At 43.9% G+C, this 25,071-nt stretch overlaps 1 protein-coding gene across 4 annotated transcripts in view; it reads left to right on the top strand.

Annotated features, from left to right (window-relative positions):
- The window catches only part of Kpna6 (karyopherin subunit alpha 6), a 32,014-nt gene extending 7,218 nt beyond the window's left edge, over positions 1-24,796 (top strand). Inside the window, exons 1-14 of one of the 4 annotated variants that reach the window (XM_059255037.1) lie at positions 2,251-2,342; positions 8,681-8,814; positions 10,835-10,927; positions 11,273-11,372; positions 12,781-12,875; positions 14,692-14,823; positions 16,669-16,757; positions 17,235-17,334; positions 17,615-17,778; positions 18,096-18,174; positions 19,976-20,101; positions 20,641-20,768; positions 22,492-22,670; positions 24,075-24,796. In XM_059255037.1, coding sequence (XP_059111020.1) covers positions 8,686-8,814; positions 10,835-10,927; positions 11,273-11,372; positions 12,781-12,875; positions 14,692-14,823; positions 16,669-16,757; positions 17,235-17,334; positions 17,615-17,778; positions 18,096-18,174; positions 19,976-20,101; positions 20,641-20,768; positions 22,492-22,670; positions 24,075-24,262 — 1,602 coding nt within the window. In that variant the 5' untranslated portion in view covers positions 2,251-2,342; positions 8,681-8,685 and the 3' untranslated portion in view covers positions 24,263-24,796. Of the gene's footprint in view, positions 1-2,250; positions 2,343-7,374; positions 7,487-7,552; positions 7,573-8,680; positions 8,815-10,834; positions 10,928-11,272; positions 11,373-12,780; positions 12,876-14,691; positions 14,824-16,668; positions 16,758-17,234; positions 17,335-17,614; positions 17,779-18,095; positions 18,175-19,975; positions 20,102-20,640; positions 20,769-22,491; positions 22,671-24,074 lie in introns of those variants that run through there. The other 3 variants (XM_059255035.1, XM_059255038.1, XM_059255036.1) reach the window with 3 other exon arrangements.
- The last annotated feature ends 275 nt before the right edge of the window (positions 24,797-25,071 follow it).

The following is a 25,071-nucleotide window of genomic DNA, read 5'->3' as shown; positions in this document are numbered from 1 at the left end:
GAAACTTTTTAACTGATAATGCTTCTAGTCAGATAATATTTAATTTTCCTTTTTCTGTTTTTTTTAAATTTTATTATTATTATTTTTGGTTTTTTGAGACAGGGTTTCTTTGTGTAATAGCCCTGGCTTGTCTTGGAAATCTCTTTGTAAACCAGGTTGGCCTCAAACTCACGGATCCACTGTCGAGTGCTGGGATTAAAAGTCTGTGCCACCACCACCGGGCTTTATTTTGCTTTTCTATATAGCAGTTGGACACTGTATGATGCTTTCACTTCAGTCTGTCCTGAGTTGCTTTGTGTAGATTTTTGTTAAAGCATAGTCTCACCTGGCATGGTGGTGCAGGCCTGTAATCCCAGCACATGGGAGGCAGAGACAGGTCTGGTCTACAGAGTGAGTGCAGGCCAGCCAGGGCTGCACAGAGAGCCCTATCTCAAAAACAAACAAACAAACAAACAAACAAACAAAGCATAGTCTTAAAGGGTATCTATCCTATAGCATCATTTAATCTTGCTAAGTCCGAGGCTCTTTAAAATGATATGCAAGGAATACTTTTTCTTTTTTGAGATGGGGTTTTACTTTGTAGTCCTAACTGGTCTCAAACTCATTACATAGACCAAACTAGCCTCAAACTCACAGAAATCCACCTGCCTCTGCCTTCCACATGCTGGGGTTAAAAGCATATACCAACATATTCAGCCAATAATATTATTTTTACGGTTGTTAGTGAAGATTCAGTGAAATACTGGATTTGAGAAAATAATTTGTGAGCAGGGTATAGTGGTGCATGCCCGTAATCCTAGCACTCAAGACAAGAGACTTTAGCAGGCTGAGCGGTGGTGGCATATGCCCTTGATCCCAGCAGAGGCAGGCAGATCTCTGTGAGGCCAGCCTGGTCTACAAAGCAAGTTCCAGGAAATCCAGGACCATTACACAGAGGAACCTTGAGTCAAAAATTCTAAGCAGAGCTGGGTGTAGTGGCAGATACCTTTAATCCCAGCACTCGGACGGCAGAGGCAGAGTTCCAGCCAGGGCTACATAATGAGACCCTGTCTCGGAAAAAAATAAATAAAAAGAGAGAGACTGAGCAGAGAAGGATCATGAGTTGGAGGCCAGCCTGGACCACTGGTATTCATTGTCTCAAACAAAAACCAAGACAAAACAAAAAGACAGTTTGTAAACCGTAAAGGTTTTAGTGCCTCAAAAGCTCTTAAACCAGTGTCCTCCATGACCTCCCCTTTCTTTGTCAGGTGTGCTGTGTCAGTGTTCTAAAACACATACGTACCTGATCTTGTCCACTTCGAAAGTTCTAATCGGAAGATCAGTGTGCAAGATTTCCTATTGATTTTTCCAGTTTTATAACATTTGGACTTATCTATATATCCTGCATTCCACTCATTTCCTCCTTTGTATGAAAGCATTTCTGGTGGAGTGTAATAAGATTCTAGAAATTTCTCATTTATTTATATATTTATGGATTTGAGTGTGGATGTGCCATGGCACACCTGTGGAGGTCAGAAACAAACAGACAACTTAGAATCAGTTTGCTCTCCCTTCCACTGTGTGGGTTCTTCAGGATTGAGCTCAAATCAACTCAGGGTGTCAGGCTTTGTAGTAAGCACCTTGACCTACAGTGCTCTCGGTGGCCTTTCACTAGGAGATTCTTTTTTTGTTTGTTTGTTTGGTTGGTTGGTTGGTTGGTTTTTCGAGACAGGGTTTCTCCGTGTAGCTTTGCGCCTTTCCTGGAACTCCCTCTGTAGCCTGGGCTGGCCTCAAACTCACAGAGATCCGCCTGCCTCTGCCTCCCAAGTGCTAGGGTTAAAGGCGTGCGCCACCACCTCCCGGCTCTTCACTGGGAGATTCTTGAGGTGCTGTAGTAGTCCTTGAAAGAGATGATGAAGATAGTGATTGAGGTGGCAGTAGTAATAAAAGTTAAGAATCGGAGTCATCGGCTTGTTTTTTGGTTCATGTGGTGGCTGAATCTGAGAGGGGCTGAGGATCAAGTGTGACTCCTGGGCCTGTGGACTTGACAGCAGAGTGGATGGTAATGCTGAGGTCTGTTTAAATTGAGACAATTTGGGATAACTGATTTCCAAGGGAAGCGTCCAAAAGACAAGTGAATGTAGAAGCAAAGAGCTCTGAGGGTGAAGTCTGGGAATGAGGTTTCATTATCTGTGTTTACCTCTATATATCTAGTAACCATAGAAACAACAAATAGAACCCGAATCTGCAGAGATTAGGCTAAAAAGAAAGAATGGGATCTGAGTGTGATGGTTCAGTCTTTTAATCCCAGTAGGGGAAAAGGCAGGTGGATCTCTGAGTTCAAGGTCAGCCTGACCTACAGAGTGAGTTAGTTCCAGGACAGCCAGGACTTCTCAAAAAGACCCTGTTTCAAAAAGGAGTGTGTGTGTGTGTGTGTGTGTGTGTGTGTGTGTGTGTGTGTGTGTGTGTGTCTGTACTAGTACAGCTCCATGATTAGAGCATGTGCTTGGCTTGTACAGATTTCTGGGTTTGATCCCTAGCACCAGAAACATACAAAAGAGAAGCTCAAAGTAAATTAGGTTAATGTGGAGGAACCGAAAGAAGCAATAGATAGAATTGGAGAGAGAAAAGGAGGTGGAGAGCTAAGACAAAACAAACGCAAGCAAAGAGTGTTACAGAATGGAGATGGTTGTTAAGATTGAATGCTAGTGGGCTGGAGAGATGACTCAGAGGTTAAGAACACTGGCTGTTCTTCCAGAGGTCCTGAGTTCAATTCCCAGCATCTACATGGTGGTAAAAAACCATCTGTAATGAGATCTGGTGCCCTTTTCTAGCCTGCAGGCATACATGCAGACAGAACATTGTATACATAATAAATAAATAAATCTTTAAAAAAAGATTGAATGCTATCAAGAGGATAAAAGAAAAAAGAAAATATTTGTTGAATTTAGCATTATGTACTTGATCAATGGCCTTTAAGAAAGTTTGATGGTTTGAGAGCAAATGGGAGTGGGCTAAAAATGAACCGGACTGTTTTCAGAAATTTGAGGGAGGTCCAGAGAGATGGCTCAGTACTTCAGAGCACTCACTGCTCTTCAGAGGCTCTGGGCTTGGCTCCCAGCACCCACATGGTAGCTCACAGCTGTCTTTAACTCCAGTTTTAGGGGGTCTGACACCCCCTTCTGGTCACCAGGCTCCCATGTACACATAGACACATGCAAACAAATTTTTACAGATATAAATCTTTAAGGAAAAAAAAAAAAGCCGGGTGTGGTGATGCAAGCTGATCCCAGCACTAAACTCTGAGTCTGAGGCCAGGCTGGTCTACATAGTGAGTTCCAGGCCAGCCAAGGCTACATTATCAAGACCCTGTCTCAAAGAAAAGAAAAGAAAAAAGAAAAGAAAAGAAATTTGGGTGTCAGGAGGAATGAGGCAGTTTGATGAAGCTCTTATGATCTTCAGAGAAGAGATTGTGAATGCCTGCTTTAGAGCAGGGGCGTAGGGATGGAGAAAGAGACAAGGACCTAGACATCACTAGGAATTAAAGCCAGCCGCTCCTAGTGATTTCCTGTGAAGCTGCTCGTAGCTGAATTTAAGTTGCCAAAGATGTTATTCAACTTTCTGGCCTGAAAAGCTAAGAATATCTCAACACAGATTCCTAAACACCTTACATCAGTGTTTCTCCTCTTTTTGCTGTTGATGTTTTTTGGAGATGGTGCCCAGGAACTGGGACCTCACAAATGCTAGACAAATATCTGTTTTTTTCTGTTGTTTTAGTTAATTATAATTGTGTCTGTAGGCCGAGGTCTGTGGAGTCTGCTCTTTTCTGCCCTTATATGGGTTCTGGGGCTCAAACTCTTGAGGTCATCAGGCTTATGAGACCTGGAAAAAATGTCTGCCACATCATTCTAGTTAAAACAGTTACACAGCTATTTCCTATGGACTGTCCTATGTCAGTTGGTACTTAAACTTGTAATGAAAGGTTTGCCGCATTTAAGAGGACAAACGAAAAAAGAACAAGGTTCTTGTTTTAGGAATTAGCTCTCATGTATGAGGTGTGAGTTTTGCCAGAAGACCCTGCCACATGTGTTGTATTTCTCTACTTTATCTGGTATGGGTTATCTGCTGTCTAGTGAGTATGAATATTGAAGAAAGGATATACCTGTCATTACATTTGTAAAGATTCTCTTCTGTAGGAATTTATCTAATTTGCCACAATTACTAAGATTTTCGAGGTTTTTGTCTAGCATTAGTTCTTTGGCGAATCCTGATGATGTCACTCTGATTTTAGGTCTTCCTACATCGAATGCAGGTTTCCTTTTCACATACTAGATTAACAGATAGTTTATCTTCTTAAAGTTGTTTATTTTAAATGTGCTTATGGATGTGCCTGTGTGAGATTATGCGCAGCATGTCCATGCAGGTGCCTGTGGAAGCTAGAATGTGTTGGGATCCTCAGGAACTGGAGTTACAGTTGGTTGTGAGCCACCTCATGTAGGGGATGGGAACTAAACCAGGATCCTACATGTGTGTCTGTGCACCGTGCCAGGTGCCTGTGGAGACCAGAAGAGTGTGTCAGATCCCCTATGACTGAAGTTACAGAGGGTTGTGAGCCACCATGTGAGTACTGAGAATCTGGATCTTCTGTTAGAGCAACCAGTGCTCTTAGCCATTAAGCCATCTCTCCAGTTCCTGAGCATTTTTTTTTTTTTTTGGACATGACCTACAGTGACAAACCTTAGTTATCATCCATCTCAAAAAAAGCACGTGAGGTGCGAGGTAGACAGGATGGCACAGCATTTTCTTCCTTTTCATTCCCCCCTACTGTGTGGCAGACAGGAGTTTTCCAATTGGACCGCATCTGTAAAGACACTTACAGCTCTAACAACTGAGCTTTGGATGATTTCTGGGAAGCTACTTCCTTTCCAGAGCTTCACTACCTCTAGCTGCATCTGCTCTACCCATTTGACCCTATAGGTTTAAGCCTTATCCGGAACCATTTTATTTTTGGTTACCTCTCTCTCTCTCTCTCTCTCTCTCTCTCTCTCTCTCTCTCTCTCTCTCTCTCTCTCTCTCTCTTTTGAGACAGGGTTTCTCTGTGTAGTTTTGGCGCCTGTCCTGGATCTCGCTCTGTAGCCCAGGCTGGCCTTGAATTCAGAGATCCGCCCGGCTCTGCCTCCCAAGTGCTGGGATTAAAGGCGTGCGCCATCGCCGCCGCCTGCGAGCACATCATTTAAAAAATGTTATTTAGTGTATGGGCATGTGACAGGTCCTCCACCCCCCTCCTTTTTAAAAAAAAAACAAAACAAAACTTTTGCTCATAATAATTACTAAACTCAAGAAACCTGTAAAGAATGACAAAGCCAGGTGGTAGCATAGTCCTAGCATTTCAGAGGCAGAGACAGGAGGATCTCTTGAGTTTGAGGCTCACCTGGTCGACAGAGTGATTTCCAGGACAGCCAGAGCTACACAGAGAAACCCTATCTTGAAAAACGAAAAGAAGGGTGCTGCAGAGATGGCTCAGAGGTTAAGAGCACTGGCTGCTGGTGGTGCCTTCTTCTGGCCTGCAGGCAGAACACATAATAAATAAATCTTAAAAAAAGAAAAGAAAGAAAAATAAAAACTAGTGACAGACAAGACTGCGAACAGGAATTCTCGCATAGCGTTTGCCACTTGGCTTTGATATCTAGCACTCCATCAAGAGAGACTACTTACTGACTAGAGCCACTTAGTCACCATAATTATATAATACATACATATCAAATACTTGGACTGCATCAGAGATGGTCCTAAGGTGTTTGTTCTTTATTCTGTTAGTATGGTGTCACTTACAGATTTGCATAAGTTAAACTACCCTTTCATGTCTTGGGTAGCTCCCACTTGATTGTGGTGTATAATATTTCTATGGGGTTGCCGGCTTTGACTGGATGGAATTTTCCTGAGAATGTTTACCTCTAGGTTCACTATAGATATTGGTCTTTAATTAGTTTTTGTTTTTCCAAATATCCTGTAGAACAGGATGACCTACAATCACTATGTAGCAAAAGATGGCCTTGAATTATTGATTCTCCTGCTTCCCTTTCTAAATGCTGTGATTATAGAAGTGAGCCACCATGCCTGGCTTGGTCTGTAGGTTTTTTGTTTTGTTTTGCTTTTCTGTCCTTGTATGGTTTTGACATCAGAATAACTTTACAGAATGACTTGGAAGGATTTTCTTTCTTTTAGTTCTTTTGTTGTTATTGGTTTTTTGAGACAGGGTTTCTCTGTGTAACAGCTCTGGCTGTCCTGGAACTCAGTCTGTACCCAGGCTGGCTTCCAGCTCAGAGATCTACCTGCTTCTGTCTCTGGAGTACTGGAATTAAAAGTGTGTGCCACAATGCCTGGCTTCTTTTTTTCATCTCTATATTTTTTTTCTCTATTAGTCTAGCAAATGGTTTATCTGTTTTAAAAGCCAACTGTTTCTTATTTCTTTGCTCTTCACTGCAGTCTCTATTCCTACACGTCTGTTGATTTGGAATGTAGTGTGTTGTTTTCCTGAGTCTTTAATGCATTTGTTATTTGAAATATTGAACTCTAGCAGCTCCCTCACCTCCTCCTTTTCCCTCTCTCTCCCTCTCTAAGGGCTTGCTGTATGGCCCTGGCTGGTCTTGAGCTCTGTAGACCGAACTAGAGTTTACATTTTCCTGCCTTAACACCCATGTGCTGAGATTACAGGTTGTACTCCTACACCCACAAATTAGCTCTTTGTTTGTTTGTTTGTTTATTTGAAATATCATCTGTGTGTCCCTGGCTTGCTTGGAATACCCTGTGTAGATCAGGCTGGCCTGGAAATCACAGAGATCCTCCTTCTTCCTCCTGAGATTAAAAGCATGCACCACTGACCAGCCAGAAAACATGAAATTTAAGCCATTCTGGTTTATTTTATCTTTGTAAGACAGTAAACCAAGTGAGGTTGAGAAGAACATCTCTGAATGTGTGGCTTTTATTCATCTCTATCTCTTGTGTGTTGTATTATCATCCTACCTTCAAGTCCTAGTATTATAGCTAACTTTGTACTTGGAGGATTTTTTATTTGATTATTCTGATGTAATAGGTGTTGGCTCACACATTAACTTTAGATTTGTTGTTTGGACTTTTGGTCTAGAGAGAGAATGTACTATAAAAGAAAGTTTTGTATTGTGAAAATGGATTTCTAAAGATCAGGTATGATGGATAAAGTGGAACACTCTTAAGTAAGAGGGAACAAATAAAGTATCTGTCTTCCTTGAGGTAAAAACATCTTTAGAAACAGTTTTCTCATGTGCTTCTGCAGATGGTCATCCTTCCATTATTCTTTCTTGCCTGCTTCTCCAGTGAAGTCATAAGTAGATATTTGTGATAGTTACTTATCACCATGGTAACTAAAGAAGCAATGTGGTTCCTATTTCAGTTTAACTGTCAACTGTGCTCAAAGGAGAGGACAGCCTCTGGGACAGCACAGGCTCAGTCATGAAAAACTATGTGTCAGGTAATAGAGAACAGCATTCCACAGGGGCTTGCCTTTAGTAGGCTTGCCTCTGCCTGTTCAAGGACCTGTAGAGGAAGCCACTGCAGGTCCTTATAACTTTGTGTGTGTGTGTGTGTGTGTGTGTGTGTGTGTGTGTGTGTACACGTGTACACGTGTGCATGTGCATGTGCACACATGGCATAGTGTATGTGTGGAGGTTAGAGGACAACAGGAGTTGATTCATGTGTGTGAATCCTGGTAATGGAACTTAGGTCATCAGGTTTGGAGGCAAGAACCATTACCTCCTGAGCCACCTTGATGGCTTTCTTTATTGTTTATTTTTTTTTATTTTTAATGTATATGTGTTTATACCTGATGCCCCACATGTGTGCAGGAGCCTGGAGAGGTCAGAAGAGGTGTCGGATGCCATGGAACTAGATAGAGTTAGAGATAGTTAGGAGCCACTGTGTGGGTGCTGGGAACTGAACCTGGGTCCACCACAGGAACAGCACATACTCTTTTTTTTTTTTTTTTTTTTTTTTTTTTTGGGTTTTTCGAGACAGGGTTTCTCTGTGTAGCTTTGCGCCTTTCCTGGATCTCGCTCTGTAGACCAGGCTGACCTTGAACTCACAAAGATCTGCCTGGCTCTGCCTCCCAGTGCTGGGATTAAAGGCGTGCCCCACCACCGCCCGGCCCGCACATATTCTTAACCACTGAATTATCTCTCCAAGTTCCTCTTGTTAGTTTTTTTTTTGGGAGGTGGGGCAGTTTATGATTTATTTAGTTTTACTTTATGTGTATGAGTGTTTTACCTTCATGTATGCCTGGTACATTCAGAGGTTAGAAGAGGACCCTACATCCCCTGGAACTGGAGTCATAGTCACCATATGGATTTTGGGAACTGAATCTGGGCTCTACAAGAGCAATAAATGCTCTTAACCACTGAGCCATCTCTACAGAGCTGCTTGGCCCCCGCCCCACCCCCCCACCCCCATGATAAATCTGTGTGGACTTTGCCAAGTGGATTTCTAAGGCACTCCTAGCTTCTGGAGGTTCCCTATGTTACTTTCTAGAATAACCAGGGACACTGTCTTTTCATTTCTTTTCAAGTCCAGACCGCCGCCGCCTTCTCTCTCTTGATTGATGCTTTCGTTTTGTATATGTGTGAACAGGAAATGCTACTGTCTCACAACTCTGACATATCTTCCCTTCTAGAGACCATGGCAAGCCCAGGGAAGGACAATTACCGAATGAAGAGCTATAAGAACAATGCCTTAAACCCTGAGGAAATGAGACGAAGGAGGGAGGAAGAGGGCATTCAGCTTCGGAAACAGAAGCGAGAACAACAAGTAAGTTACCTGGAGTGTTCTCCACCATTCCTGTCAGCGAAGTAGCCACTTTCCAGTTGACCTTCCTCTTCCCTCCTTCCTAATGCTGTGAACCTTCAATGAGTTCCTCAGGTACTGACCCCCAGCCATAATACTTGCATTGCTACCTCATAACTGTAATGTTGCTACTGTTACGAATCATAAGGTAAATATCTATGTTTTCCAGTGGTCTTAGGAGACCCCTGTGGAAGGGTCATTCAATCCCCACAGGGGTCATGATCCATAGGTCGAGAACCGCTGGCCTAGGGAGATAGAGCTTATCTATCTAGCAGTCTAGTCATTCAGTTTGTTTGTCAGGGTCAGTCAGTGAACCTGAAAGCCACTGAACTGGCTTGACTAGCCAGTGAGCTCCAGAGTTTCTGCCTCCTAAGTGCTGGGATTATAGGTGTGCACTGCTCCACCTGACTCACATGGCGCTGGGGTCCGCACTTTGCAAGCACATGACTGATTTATCCGTCTCCCCGCCCTCCAGGTTCCTTTTGTAAAGAAATGTTGGAAACTTTGAGAAAACCAGTTTCTTATCCCCTTTTGTTTTTCGAGACACCATTTCTCTGGGTAGCCCTGGCTATCCTTGAACTCATTCTTTAGACCAGGCTGGCCTTGAACTCAAAGACGCTCCTCCTGCCTCTGCTTCCGCCTCCTGAGTGCTGGCAGTAAAAGTATTCGATAGTACCTCCCAGTCTTCAAACACCGTTTTTATCTTACATAGTTCTAGCTTCTTTTCTTTTTTTCTTTTTTTTTTTTTTTTTTTTTTTTTTGGTTTTTCGAGACAGGGTTTCTCTGTGTAGCTTTGCGCCTCTCCTGGAACTCACTTGGTAGCCCAGGCTGGCCTCGAACTCACAGAGATCCGCCTGGCTCTGCCTCCCAAGTAGTTCTTTCTAGCTTCTTGTTCCTTGTGGTTTTGTTTATTTGGTCCCTTGGTGTGTGGATTGAGATGTAAGTTGTAGGTGCCATAGCATGTGTGTGGAAGTCAGAGGACATCCTCTGGTACTCGGCTCTCAGCTTGCACCTTGTTTGAGACTGGATCTCCTGTTTTGTTGGGTGGTGTTCACTGATGCATAGCCAGCCCATCTTGCCTCCCATGTTACTGTAGTAGCTCTGGGATTACAGCTGCCCTTTATATGGGTGCTAGGGATTCAAACTCAGGTCCTCATGCTTGTTCAGTTCAGCAAGTGCTTTACCCACTGAACCGTCTCTTAGCCCTCTCTTTTGTTCATCTTTTAGCATAATTTAGTACTGGAGAGATGGCTTAGCTGTTAAGAGCGATTACTGCTCTTGCAGAGAACCCAGGTTCGGTTTCTAGACCTATGTGGTGGTTTATAACCATATGTGTCTCTACTTTTTTTGTTTGTTTGTGTTTGGTTTGGTTTTCAAGACAAGGTTTCTCTGTAGCTCTATAAACCAGGCTGGTCTCAAACTCAAGAGATCTGCCTGCCTCTGCCTCCTGGGATTAAAGGTTTGTACCACCACTGTCCAGCTGACTTTACTTCTAAGGGATTTGATGCACTCTTGTGGCCTCTGGGCTCCTCCATACCTGTGCTATACCTGAACTCACTCATGTTCACACACATACACATAAATATTTTTTAATCTAAATACTTAAAAAAAAAAAATTCTTGGGTTAGAGTAATGGCTCAGAATAAGAGCACCGGCTGCTCTTCCAGAAGACCTGGGTTCAATTCCCACCAACCACATGGCAGCTCACAACTGTCTATAGCTCTAGTTCCAGGACTTCTGACACCCTTACACAGACATCCATGCAGTCAAAACACCAATGAACATAAAATTTAAAAAAACAAACAACTTTTTCCTCTGAAAATGTGAATAGACATGACATGTTGAATATGTTTCATTATCTACAGTTTGGCCTCATTTTCTTCATGCTGTTATTTCCTTGTTATAATGTCATAATCTAGCTTCAGCTTATTCTTTCTTCAGTTGGTGAGTAGTGCTAGCTCTGTCTCCTCACTTTGCTTTTCAGCTTTTTAAGCGGAGAAATGTGGAGCTGATTAATGAAGAGGCTGCCATGTTCGACAGTCTGCTGATGGACTCCTACGTGAGCTCTACTACTGGGGTAAGCCCTTCAAAGCATGGCCACAGCTGTTCCCAGAACAGAAATCAGGTGGCCATGCCATCGTGTGTCTTTGCAATCAAGTTAAGCTCTTCCTTGCTTTTTGTGGTCAGTCAGCTTCAACGCTCAAGCAAGGATTCAGGGAAGTTATCGGTTACATCACAGATTAGGACTCACTTTCCAGTGTTGTATTGTGAAGCAGACTTGGACTAAAGAGGCCTTCTTCCTGGATCTATTATGTCATCCTTTTACTTGAGGATCTTAAAAAGCAGGAAGCTGTGCAGGATTATATGCTCTCATCTGGCTTCATTATTATTCACAAGGTCATAAACCTGTTTTATATTCTAGGAAAGTGTGATCACAAGAGAGATGGTGGAGATGCTCTTTTCTGATGATTCTGACTTGCAGTTAGCAACCACACAGAAATTCCGGAAGCTCCTCTCCAAAGGTATAAAGTCGGCTCCTTCTCAGAGAGGTGCTGTATAATTTAATCTCCTGTCTCTTTTTACTCAACTACTACCTATCGCTTATTCTACTGTAGCCTTCCTGACCAGGTTTTCTTTGAATAAGTCAGGCACATTCCCACTTTTACATTTGATATTCCCTCTGCTGATATCCTCTTCTCTCAAAAATCTGTCAGCACTTCCTTCAACTATCCTTTATGCCACATGAGTGTGTGTGTCCACAGAGAGCAGAAGAGGATGTCAGATCCTCTGGAGCAGGAGTTGCTTGACATGGATATGAGCTGCTTGACATGGATAGGTGCTAAGAACAGAACTTTGCAAAAGCAGTGTATGCTTTTAACTCTGAGCTGTGTCTTCAGCCCCAGTTAGACCTTCTTAGTGAAGCCTGGCTTGATCTCTGACTCTGATCATGTATTGGAGAAGAGTCTGCAGATAAAAGTTCTTCTTTGTTTTTCTTTCTTCCTTCCTTCCTTTATTTATTTATTTATTTGTTTGTTTTTTGTTTTTTTGTTTGTTTTTTTTTCCGAGACAGGGTTTCTCTGTGTAGCTTTGCGCCTTTCCTGGATCTCACTCTGTAGACCAGGCTGGCCTCGAACTCACAAAGATCCACCTGCCTCTGCCTCCTGAGTACTGGGATTAAAGGCGTGCACCACCACCACCACCCGGCCCTTCCTTTTTTTTTAAATGATAGTCTTGTTAGCCTTCTCAAGATCCTTCTGCCTCAACCTCCCCAGTTCTGGATTTACAGCCAGGCATTGGTGGTGCACACCTATTATCCCAGCATTGGGGACACAGAGGCAGGTGGATCTCTGAGTTCCAGGCAAGCCTGGTCTTCACAGTGAAACCTTGTGTCTATATAAAAATAAAAAACTGCTTTCTAACAGCCCGCCTTTCACTGCCACCATGAGTTCTGGGAATGCAGGGGCTTTGGCTGTGTTCATACTCGATCCTTAGTATCTAGAACAGTGTGGTACACAGAGCTGCTCTATAAAAATTGGATGGATCGGATCAGATGTGCAAGGCTCTGCTGTTGGTTTTTAGTCCTGAAAACAAGGTATATGATAACAAAAGTGTCTCTTGTTTGAGTATACTAAACATTCCTCCCAGGAAAAGAGCAGTGATCTTCGTTTGAAGGGAAATGTCTAGACTAGGGTTGCTCATTCCTTCACCTTTTCTCACTCCTTTTCTGTTGGGTTTACAGTTAGTAAGCCACAGCTGAGCATATTTAAATTAGGATTGCCTTAATACTTATAACATGCCAGGCGTATTATGCAGTTCATAGATGAGCAAAAGGCAGTTTGGGGATGTTTGTAAGAGTGATCAGAAGCATCCAGGACTGTGAATGGGTCAGCAAAGCTTCCCTGACTTTTCGTCTTTCCTGTCTCCCTCTAGAACCGAGTCCTCCAATAGATGAAGTTATTAACACTCCAGGAGTAGTTGACCGGTTTGTGGAGTTTCTGAAGAGGAGTGAGAATTGTACATTACAGGTAACAGCACTCAGGCGTGAGATGGCTGGTGGAAAGTCCCCAAGAACTGACAGTGGGTTTCTGTAGGCATATCTTAAGGGAATGGAAAAGTAATAGGGAAACTATCAATTGAAATATCTTCCTTAAAAACAGTTTCAGGGGGCTGGAGAGATGGCTCAGAGGTTAAGAGCACTGACTGCTCTAACAAAGGTCCTGAGTTCAATTCCCAGCAACCACATGGTGGCTCACAACCATCTGTAATGAGATCTGGTGCCCTCTTCTGGCCTGCAGTCATACATGCTGTATACGTAATAAATAAATAAATCTTTAAAAAAAAAAAAACAGTCTCAGGGCCAGGTGTGGTAGCGCAACCTTTGCAACCAGCAAAGGAAGACAAATCTCTGTGAGTTTGAGGCCAGCCAAGTCTACACAGTGAGTGTCTTTTTTTTTTTTTTTAAAGAAAAGTATCTCAGGGCCAGTGAAATGGTTCATCAGATTAAGGCACTCCCACCAGGCCTGACAATGTGACCTAGGACAGACATTGTGGAAGGAGAGAATTGGCTCCTGCAAGTTGTCCTCTGATCTCCACAAGCATGCCATGGCACATAGGCACACACAAAATTAAAGAAAAAAATGGTTAAGATCTCAATAATTATATGAGGTAATTTGTGAACCTGGCTGAGTTTCCACAATGTATTACACAAAACATGTTAATACATGATGAAAAAATAATGCTTTAAGCCAGATGTGGCAGCATACACAAATATTTTCAGCACACAACAGGCTGGGGCATAAGGATTGCTACAAGTTTGATATCAGCCTGGACTACATACATAGCAAGGCCCTTTTGGGGGTGGGGTGGGAGGAAGAGACAGAGAAAGAAGAAAGAAAGAACGAACGAACCCACAAACCGGGTGGTGGCGGCGCACACTTTTAATCCCAGCACCTGGGAGGCAGAGGCAGGCGGATCTCTTTGATTTTGAGGTCAGCCTGGTCTACAGAGTGAGTTCTGGGACTGCCAGGACTATTTCACAGAGAAACCTTGTCTCAAAAAACAAAAAAAAAAGGGGGCCGGGTGGTGGCGGTGGTGGTGCACGCCTTTAATCCCAGCACTCAGGAGGCAGAGGCAGGCGGATCTCTGTGAGTTCGAGGCCAGCCTGGTCTACAGAGCGAGATCCAGGAAGGCACAAAGCTACACAGCGAAACCCTGTCTCGAAAAACCAGAAAAAAGAAATAAAGAAAGAAAGGAAAACTCACAAAGGAAGTTTTTTATTTCCGAGACCCCAGAATGTAATACACTGTTTGTGACATAAATCAAAGGATCTTGTGCACCCCTAACTTAGTGAACTGATGCGGATAACGCAACCTCTCTGGGTCTCTGTTCTCCAGAAACAGATAATGAGCAAGTCCATCAGAACTTGTTAGAGACACAGCAAAGAGTAGGTTGAGAGCCATCTCAACCAGGAACGGTAGCTCATGCCTGTAATTCCAGCACATAAAGGACAGAGAGGCAAAAGCTCAAAGCCAGTCTTGGCTATGGAGCAAAGCCTTGAAGGGAGGGAAGTGGGAGAAGAGAACACACCATCACTTTTACCCTGGTTTCAGAAATAAAAAACCCCAAGCTCAGAACATGAGAAAGTAAGCCATGGTTATTGGTTGTAGTTCAGGACTCTGTTAGCACATTGCTGCTCTTCTGCTACTTAAAGGATGGTGGGCAAAGATATGTGTTTGGTTTTGGTTTCTTTATGTGCTACATATTACTGTTCTGAGGCAGATGGTAGGTATGGTTGCTCAGTCTGGAATGACCTCTCAGTTGTGGTCTAATCTCACTTTTCAGTTTGAAGCTGCCTGGGCTCTAACAAACATTGCCTCTGGAACCTCTCAGCAGACCAAAATTGTCATTGAAGCAGGAGCTGTCCCCATTTTTATTGAGCTGCTTAACTCAGACTTTGAAGATGTACAAGAACAGGTAATACTCAAGATTTCATTCTGATGGTATGGACAGTATAATAAAATTTTTATTCGGAGGCAGGCTCACTGGCACATGGCTTTTAATCCCAGCACTCCAGAGACAGAGGCAGTCAGATATCTGAGTTTGAGGACAGCCAAGGCTGTGTAGCAAGACCCTATCTTAAAAAGCGAAAGCAAAAAATAAAAAGTGTGTTTTCGGGTTTTTATCCCAGGTCTTTGAATGGTGCTCTTATCACTTGTTACTTATAGAGCCCCATTGGAACCACCTCAGTCTATATAAAGAAGTTAATCAGAAGGGAGCAGCTAGGTTGCCTTTGGATGGGTTTGGTCCATGGCATGGACAGGCATAGAGTTAGGGGGTAAGAACTTAGACCACGCCTCTCTGTAACATAGAGGTATTGCTTTGGAGATTGGATTATGAAAACACTTGAACAATGAGGGGCTAGAGAATGTAGTTCAGTTGGTAGAGTACTTGCTTAGTATGTATGACTAAATCCCTGGGTGCAATCCTCAATACCACAAAACCCCAGCAAATCTGTAATCCCAGCACTTTGGAGATAAAGGCTGAAGGATCCAGGGTTCAAGGTTGTCCTTGGATGCATAGCAAGCTTAAAGCCAACCTGCTTCAAAAAAACAGAAATCAGTGCACTTGAACAATGAGAATTTCCCAGAGAATAAGCATATTTATGCACTGGGAAGGTGGCAGAGATCTTAAAAGCTGTGTGCTATCACCTCTCTCTCCTCGCTGTCCTGTCCTGTTCTGTTCCATTTGTCCTTTCCTGAATCACATCCTTGATGATAAACTGAGTAAACACAAATAAATTGTGTATTTTTTTTCTGGTTACCTCAGTCATTCTAGTGAACTAACAAGCTAAAAGGATTGTAAGAATCGCCATTGTCCAAAGTGGGTTCAGTTCTCCAAGACTGACTTGTGGCATCTGTGCTAGATCCAGGAGTTAGTATTGGAATTGAATGAAACTATCAGACACACAGGTGATGTCAGAGAATTAGTTGTTAGTGTGGGATACAATTTATCAACGGTGCTGTTAGAAAAAATGCCACACTGTGGAGAAAAAGACACAACTCCATTTCTCCTATGGATTCTTGCTAGTTTCATAGAAATGGAGAGAGGTAGTTGGGCATGGTGGCAGACACCTATAATCTCTTTGAGATCGAGGTTACATAATGAGTTCCAGGCTAGGCAGGGCTTCATAATAAGACCCACCTGAAAATACATAAACAAATAAATAGAGAAGACTTGATGTTCCGGATATGAAAAGGAGTTAGCCTGTGATACTTACGCAGAAGTGGAGAATAGTGGTGGGCTCTTCCTCCTTTACCTGGTGTAGCTTTGGTCTGTGGTGGAGAGAGAAACTAGTCTTTCTGATGGCTTTCTCCCTTTCTCATGGAAGGGATGAGGTGGTAGTTTGGTGTCTCTGGCTTCAGTTTAGATGGCAGCCTGTCTTCCCCCACAACACCAGGGCCTTCTGGGAAAGCTCTGATAGAGCAAGTGCTAATCCAGGGTTCTAGAAGAGAGATCACTTGAGCTTGCTGTCAAGCCCTAACACTGTCCTTGCCCTGATTATGAGAAGTCACAGAATCCAGGCAGTGATGGCGCACACCTTTAATTCCATCACTGGGGTGGGGTTGTGGTGTGGTGTGCAGAGACAAGTGGATCTCTGAGTTTGAGGCCAGCATGGTCTACAGAGCAAGTTCCAGGACAGCCAAGACTATACAGAGAAAACCTGTCTCAAAAAACTAAAACAAAACAAAACAAAAAATCAATCAGTAGTCACAGAAGCTACCAGGCTCTGTGAGTGACAGTTCCATTATCCCTTTTCAGGCAGTCTGGGCTCTGGGAAACATAGCTGGAGACAGTTCTGTTTGCAGAGATTACGTCTTGAATTGTTCCATCCTTAATCCTTTGTTAACGTGAGTAATTGCGATCATTTGCACTTGGGGCATCTGTAGGGTTGCTAAGTGGCAGTACATTTTGTGGGCAGCTTACTTGATTCCTTAAGATAGAAAAGCACTGGGCCGGGCAGTAGTGGCATATGCCTTTAATCCCAACATTCAGGAAGTAGAAGCAGGCAGAGCTCTTGTTCCAGACCAGCCTGGTTTACAGAGCGAGTTTCAGGACAACTATGGCTAACCAGAGAAGCCCTATTTTAAAAATAGATAAATAAAATAAAAACAGATAAATAAATAAAGCCTGATGTAGTGGTGTGCGCCTTTAATCCTAGCATTTGAGAGACCAACCTGGTCTCCATAGCAAGTTTCAGATCAGCCAGGAATACACAGGGACCCTTTTTCAGGATCGAAAGAGTCTGGGTTTGCCTCTAGATTTTAGTGGTAAGAGCCTTGTGCTAGAAGGTCAGTGCTCAGATTATAGCTTTGTTGTCCCTTCAGACTCCTTACTAAGTCCACACGACTGACAATGACTCGGAATGCAGTCTGGGCCCTGTCAAACCTCTGCCGAGGGAAGAACCCGCCTCCAGAATTTGCAAAGGTGAGAGCTGCTTATAACTGCGACCAGATTCCATTATAGGAAGGCTTTCTCAGTTTCGGGAAGACCCCTGAGAGTCTCAAATCACGTGAAACTAAAAGGCACTTGTAGTGTAGCAGGTGAACTTGTGTACCTTGGTAGGAAAGTAAAGGGTGGGCCTGCAGGTTTGATGACATTTCCAAGCTCTAGAATTACGTGCTGGGAAGGGGTGGCAATGATAGGCTGGCTCAGTGATAGCCTGATGTGGCCCTGCTCTCAGTCCTCCTCACTCTGCTTCCAACAGGTCTCTCCTTGTTTGCCTGTATTGTCTCGGCTACTCTTCAGCAGCGACTCAGACTTGCTAGCAGATGCTTGCTGGGCCCTCTCTTACCTGTCTGATGGCCCCAATGAGAAGATCCAGGCAGTCATAGACTCTGGAGTCTGTCGGAGATTGGTAGAACTTCTGATGTAAGTTGCTTCAGTTTAAAAGGGTAAAAGTTTCCTTAGCTTTACCAAGTTCCAAGAGCTCCATCCTAAGCTGGGCATGGTGGTGTATGCCTGGAATCCCAGCATTTAATGGAGGCTGAGGCAGGAGAATCACAAATTCAAGGATAGCCTGAGCTGCCGAGTGAGACTGTCTCATAAAACAAAACAAAACCCTCTGAACAGCAGATTGCTGACCTACTCCAGGTCTGGAGATCTAAGGAATGCTGCCAGCCTTGGTTTTCAGCAGGGCTGAACATGATGTGTTGCTTCACTGCTAATGAGCTGTTCTTCCTCTGTAGGCACAACGATTACAAAGTGGCATCTCCTGCCTTGAGAGCTGTGGGTAATATTGTCACTGGGGATGACATCCAGACCCAGGTAAGGAAGAAGAGGGGAAGAGGATCTTAACTCAGGCCAGCTGTGGGAGAACAAGCAGGGAGAGCTGCCTGTGGACAAGTCTTCCTCTTGTAACGAGGCTGCATGGTCTAACAGAGAAAGAATGAATGGCTTTCTATAACATAGTTTTAGCACTGTCACTCTCTGTATTATCAGAATTCCTTCTTCTCCCAAACAAATTAGAAACAAACCATCCAGTTGGTACTTGTGAAAAGAAAGCTAAATGGAGTGGTGGATTTACTGGGACATTATAAGGAGTTACATGTGATCTGGGATCCTTTTGAGAGACTGGACACTGTGGGCTCCACCAATTCTTGCTAGACCTTTCAGCATCACCTCGTGTTAACTTCTTGTTAACCTTTTGAGCGATGTGTGGCCCACACCTCACACCTGCAATCCTAGCACTTAGAGGTGAGAGGCAGAAGGGTCAGGTAGTTCAAGGCCATCCTCGACTACATGAAACCCTATCTCAAAAAACCAAAAATATGAAAAATGATTCCTTCAAACCAGCATCTACTGGGGAGGCTGAAGTGGGAAGGATCACATGAGCCCAGGACCTGGTGACCAGCCTGAGCAATACAGAAAAGTAAAATAGCGTGCACCTTGCACACACATGAGCCTCTAAATGTAAATGAAAAAGAACGCTCCTACAGTGAGGGCACAGTAAGTTTCTCCTGTTCAAACGTAGACCTCTGCTGATTTCCTCAGTGAGTGGTATGTGGTCGAAACTCCATGAGTTAGCATAATACTCTAGTTTCTCTTGCTATTGATGTGGAGTTTTATTCCATTGAATTGCTACAGACACTTCATTATGAGTGGAGTCACAATATTTACTTCTTACATCTGGCTTAGTTAGCATAATGTCTTCAAGGTTCATCTATGTCTTAGGATGTGTCAGAATTCCCCTATTAAGGCTGAATGATAGTTGTTTGTGCGTACTGTATTTTTAAAATCCCCTCCATCCATCTTGAGAACATTTATGTTGTTTTCACTTCCTAGCTATTGTGAATAATGCTGCCATGGACCCTGGTATGCACTGCTAAGTCTATGCTTTCATTTCTTGGGTCATGTATATGAAAAAGAGATTAGATAACATGGTAATTTATGCTAATTTTATGAGTTTAGCTGCTTTCATTTTCCGCTTCTACCAGCACCAGATCCTCCCCCTTTCCTTCACATCTCATTTCCTGGTTTTGTTGTTTTTTTGTTGTTGTTGTTGTTTTTTTTTTTTTTTTTTTTTGATTTATTTATTATGTATACAATGTTCTGTTTGCATGTATTTCTGCAGGCCAGAAGAGGGAGCCAGATCTCATTACAGATGGTTGTGAGTCACCATGTGGGTGCTGGGAATTGAACTCAGGACCTCTGGAAGAACAGCCAGTGTTCTTAACCTCTGAGCCATCTCACCAGCCCTCCTGGTGTTTTTATGACAGCCATCCTAACGAGTGTAAAGTGCTGTCCAAGTTTGATTTTTGTTTTTCTATTGATTAGTGGTGGTGAGCCTATTCCGTGTGCTAATTGACAACCTACATACCGTTTTTTGAAGAAATGTCTTTTCAAGCCCTTTTCTCCTTTGTAGTGGGTTGCTTAGGGTGTTTTTGTGATTTTAGGACTTTATTTATATACTCTGCATATTAACCCTTACCAATATGCGTTTTGCAAGTATTTTCTCCTATTTTATGTGTTTGCTTTGCACTGTTTATGGTGTCTTGATGCATAACCATTTTTAACTTGAGTAACTCTAAATATCTAATTTGGTTGTATTTCGTGTGCTTTTGTCCAGGTCATTCTTAACTGTTCAGCCCTCCCTTGCCTCCTCCACCTGCTGAGCAGCTCTAAGGAGTCAATCCGGAAGGAAGCTTGCTGGACCATTTCAAACATCACTGCCGGTAACAGGGCTCAAATACAGGTAGATTTGCTTCCAAAAAAAGCATTTGTTTCCCATTAGAAATTGGAGCCAAAAAAAAAAAAAAGGGAAAAGAAATTGGAGCAAAGGATGAGCATTGTAGCCCAGTGGTAGAAAGTCCGCCTAATGTGTGCAAGGCCTGGATTCAGTGCCCACACCACCAAACAGTTGGAGTCAGCATGACTAGTTGGCCAAAGGCTCTGCGTAGTGGAAGCAAGGTTCCCCCACACCTTGTCAGCTCTCTGGTGAGAGCAAAGGAGAACTTTGAGGTGGGTTAAAGGAGAGAAGCCTAAGTCAGAAGTGATTTGGGGACTAGGTTTGCTCTATGTTCATCTTTTTCTCTGAGACCTATCCTACCCTACCTCTGCCCCCCAAGTGTCTCATGGAGCCCAGGCTAGCCTCAAATGACCTTGAATTCCTGATTTCCTACCTCTACCATCCAAGTATTGGGATTACACAATCATGTCACCATTCCTGACCCTTGTGCTTTTTCTACATAAACTACCTTTCTGCCTCCATCCTCCTTCCTCATTCTCTTTCAGGCTGTCATCGATGCAAATATCTTCCCTGTGTTGATCGAAATCCTTCAGAAAGCAGAGTTCCGTACAAGGAAGGAAGCAGCCTGGGCCATCACCAATGCCACATCAGGAGGAACCCCTGAGCAAATCCGGTATGATTCCTTTCCCAACATCTTAAATGGTATGTGTGGTCTCCTTTGTTCTTGGTTTTCTGATAACTCTAAATGGCTTTTGATGGGAAAGGTCTGCCCTAGTCTAACTGTAATAAGGTTTAACTTGTAAGCTGCTAAGTGATACTAGACTCTGGAATAGATTCCTGTGTTGTTTGTTGATGGTGTTTATTTTCCACCATTGAGACAGGCTGGCCTATCCTGTCTCTGCCTCCCAAGTGCTGGGATCGTGTGCACACACCTCTGTATCAGGCTAGGGCTTGAGTGTTTTGTTTGTCTGTGGTGAGGGCTCTCCTGAGTTTGTGGTCTCTCCATGCCCAGTTTGACATGAGCTCCTTTATTCTAGTGTGCGTCATCTGAACAATAGGAGGGATGGTGGAAATTGGTTAGGTGTTTTTCCCTCTAATTATAACCTACCAAAGAGAGTATATATAGTCTGTACATATAAAGTCCCAGGAGAAAGGAAGAGCTATTGAATTAATATAAATGTAAATATAAAATTAATAAAAGGAAAACAGAAGCTGGATATGATGGTGTACAACTTAAACCTAGGATTTTTGTTTGTTTGTTTGGTTGGTTGGTTTTTTTGTTTTTTTTTTCCGAGACAGGGTTTCTCTGTGTAGCTTTGGAGCCTGTCCTGGACTAGCTCTGTAGATCAGGCTGGCCTCAAACTCACAGATCCGCCTGCCTCTGCCTCCCGAGTGCTGGGATTACAGACGTGTGCCACCACCGTCCGGCAAACCTAGGATTTCTGGAGGCAGAGGTAGGCAGATCTCTGTGAATTTGAGGCCAGCATCATCTATAGAGTAAATCCTCGGCTAGCAAGGGCTACCTAGAGAAACCAGGTTTTAAAAGGGCTAAGAGGAGGGGCTGGAGAGATGGCTCAGTGGTTAAGAGCACTGGCTGCTCTTCCAGAGGACCCAGGTTCAATTTCCAGCACCCACATGGCAGCTCACAACTGTATGTGACTCCACTTCCTGGGGATCTGACACCCTCACACCAATGCACATAAAAATAAAATTAAATAAATTAAAAATAAATAAATAAATAAAAGGGCTCAGGGGAATTAAATACAACATTATATTGTATGCCTGTTAGATAAGAAAACAATATACAAAAAGGTCCAAGAATCTGGAGATCTTCACAGATTTGACTATAATTTAATAACCTCGGAAAGGAATATTCTGAGTAGAGCTAAAGAGGTAGGAGCCAGATTGTAGGCAGTCTTTATTAATACAAGATAGAGGTTGTACTCAGCAAAATAAGGAACCCGAAGAATGAATTTATTTGTTTGTTTTGGTTTTTTGAGACAGGGTTTCTCTGTGTAGTTTTGGTGTCTGTCCTGGATCTCGCTCTGTAGACCAGGCTGGCCTCCAACTCACAGAGATCCGCCTGGCTCTGCCTCCGGAGTGCTGGGATTAAAGACGTGCGCCACCGCCACCTGGCCTGAAGAATTTCTTAATGTGTCTAGAGTGATAATATTGTAGCCAAAGTGACATTAGTACTCTGGTGTGTTCATTAGGAAACTAGATCAGTGGCAGAGTGCGGGTAGAGAGATGAAGGTGAGGGACAGGGGTTATCAAGACTCAGGAAGAACTCACTGTTGAAAGTATTGGTTTGTATGAGGGAGACCCTGGGTAGAGCGCCTGCTCAGCACTTTACTTGTTCTGCATTAGTTTGGGGCTTACTTCACCTCTCACCCCAGGTACCTGGTGTCACTGGGCTGCATCAAACCCCTGTGTGACTTGCTAACTGTAATGGATTCAAAGATTGTGCAAGTAGCCCTCAATGGACTAGAGAACATCCTGCGGCTTGGAGAGCAAGAGGGCAAGCGTAGTGGCTCAGGGGTCAATCCCTACTGTGGCCTCATTGAGGAAGCCTATGGTAAGTTCTCTCCCTGACCTGTGTCTGTGAGTAGGGAAGATGTTGGAGCACAGCCACACATTTTATGAAACGAGTCTGTTTTTTTTTTTATTTTTTACTACATTTATTTATCCACTCATTTGTGTATGTGTACATGTGTGAGTATGAGCGCACATGATAAGGCACACGTGGGTATGGAGGTCAGAGGACACCCTGGAAGAGTCAGTTCTTCCCTCTTCCCACCATGTGGGTTGTCAGAATGGTCGGGTTTGGCAGCAGACACCTTTACCTGTCGGGTTGTCTCACCAGCCTTGAGGCTGTGTTTAAGGAAGGGATGAGTTCCTGTCCCAGCCAAGCTATACCACGCATAGGGTTACAGACCTTTCCTTGGGAGTCACTGGCATGTACTGACTAGCCAGGTAGCTAGAACTAATTAGTATCCAAGTTTTCTTGTCCCACCAGTTCCTTCTCTCTCTGAGGAGCGATAGGTCGGTGTTAATCTCATAGGCTCTACCTACCTCAAAAGTAGGTATGGCAGAGATGCAAGGAGGAACCGTCCACAGTTTAATATACTACTACCAGGAGCTAAAAAGATACCAGTCTCTCCAGTAGAAATACTGGATTGCAGCCAGACAGTGATGGTGCATGCCTTTAATCCCAGCACTTGGGAGGCAGAGGCAGGCAGATCTCTGTGAGTTCAAGGCCAGTGTGGTTTACAGAGCAAGTTCCAGGACAGCCAGGGCTGCACTGAGAAACCCTTTGAAGAACAAATACACACACACCACACACACACACACACACACACACACACACACACACACACACACATACAAACGCACCCGCACACTGGATTGCCTTAACCAACCAAATCAGAAGAGGCAAATCATGATTTGCCCAGAGTTAGATTAAAGCAGGATTTGGGACTCGAAGTTGTAATTTGTGTGTGCCCCAGATGCTTACATGAATGCATGCGTGTGTGAACCAGAGGTCAGCCTCAGCCTCAGGTCTTGTTCCTAAAGAGCTCGACCCCTTGTTTTTTGAGAGGTCCCTGAGATAGATGTAGGGCTCACTGAGGAAGCCCTGCTGACAAGCCAAGCAGAAAGGCCCAGGCAGTTTGTCCCAACACTATCATCGTCCCCACCCTGCTAGGACTGTAAGTGCCTCCCACCTTTCCTGGACTTGCCTTCTGGGGAGCAAACTCATGCTTTAGGGCAAGCACTTTACAACTGAGGTGGTGTTCTTGCTCCCTGGAGCCTCTAATATCAGCTGACACTTTGACGTCATTTCTTCTGCAATTTTATAATTTGGGGAGGAATCATTGACTCCTTTTTCAAGTCAAGGAATGATGTGATCTCACTACTTTCATTTGGAAATTTGTCCCCTGGGAAAAGAAAAATACATAATTGTTTCTTCTTGCCACCATAGGCTTGGATAAAATTGAGTTTCTCCAAAGCCATGAGAACCAGGAAATCTACCAGAAGGCCTTTGACCTCATCGAGCACTACTTCGGTGTGGAAGATGACGACAGCAGCCTGGCTCCTCAGGTGGATGAAACGCAACAGCAGTTCATCTTCCAACAGCCTGAGGCCCCCATGGAGGGCTTCCAGCTATAATGTCTGCCTCCAGGGAGGGGAGGGCATGGGAAGCACCACCAGCCAGCGGAAGAGCAGCCCTCTGGTGGGCAGGAAACAGCCACCCCACCAGCAGCCCATCCACCTGCTGCCCTGGAGACTGTGCTCTTGACCTGCTCGTCCCCTTCCCTGGAGGGAGCACCCTCTGGACAGACAGAACCATCTGAGGCTCACACTGGGTTTTGTGACAAGAAGGGGACGTGTGGGTTTTTCTTCCTTACACTTTATTTTGGCTGCACACATGTCTTTAACCCAGGAGCCCAGGGGTAGACAAAGGAGGACTGAGGTAATCAATTTGCACCTTTAAAATTTTTTTTCTTTTATTTTCTTTAGTGGTGACTTCCTTCCCATTTATCTTGCTTCATCCATCCCAGTCCTCTGCCCTGATGTGTGTAACTCTTATCTTGGGTACTTGAGCAGATGGAATATTCCCAGAGGTGGGAGGCGGGAGGGGAGGGGAGAAGTCCAAAACAAAGTGTTCTTGCTCTGACCGAATATTAATCTTGTATGCTTGGATTGGTTATTTAAGTTTTTCTTTTGCACATTTTTCTTGTATTAAGGTTGTTCTTCCCAAAAAGCTGGTTTTTAGAAACCCAGCTGCCAGCACTGTCTGGAAATAGAGGCTACTTGGGAGGCCCCCCACACACACAAAGGTCCCTCCCTCCTCTGACCCTGTGCCTAAGACCTCCCTCCTTACTCTCCTGGAACCAGAAATACACCAGTGGGAGTGGGAGGGAGGAGCACAGGCCTGCAGACAGGGCTTCCCTTGTGTAGCTACTGACCCTGTGTCC

This window comes from Peromyscus eremicus, chromosome 2 (genome assembly GCF_949786415.1).
Source record: "Peromyscus eremicus chromosome 2, PerEre_H2_v1, whole genome shotgun sequence".
Taxonomy (NCBI): domain Eukaryota; kingdom Metazoa; phylum Chordata; class Mammalia; order Rodentia; family Cricetidae; genus Peromyscus; species Peromyscus eremicus.
Note: the sequence above shows the minus strand (reverse complement) of the source record. Positions and strands in the feature narration are given on the sequence as shown.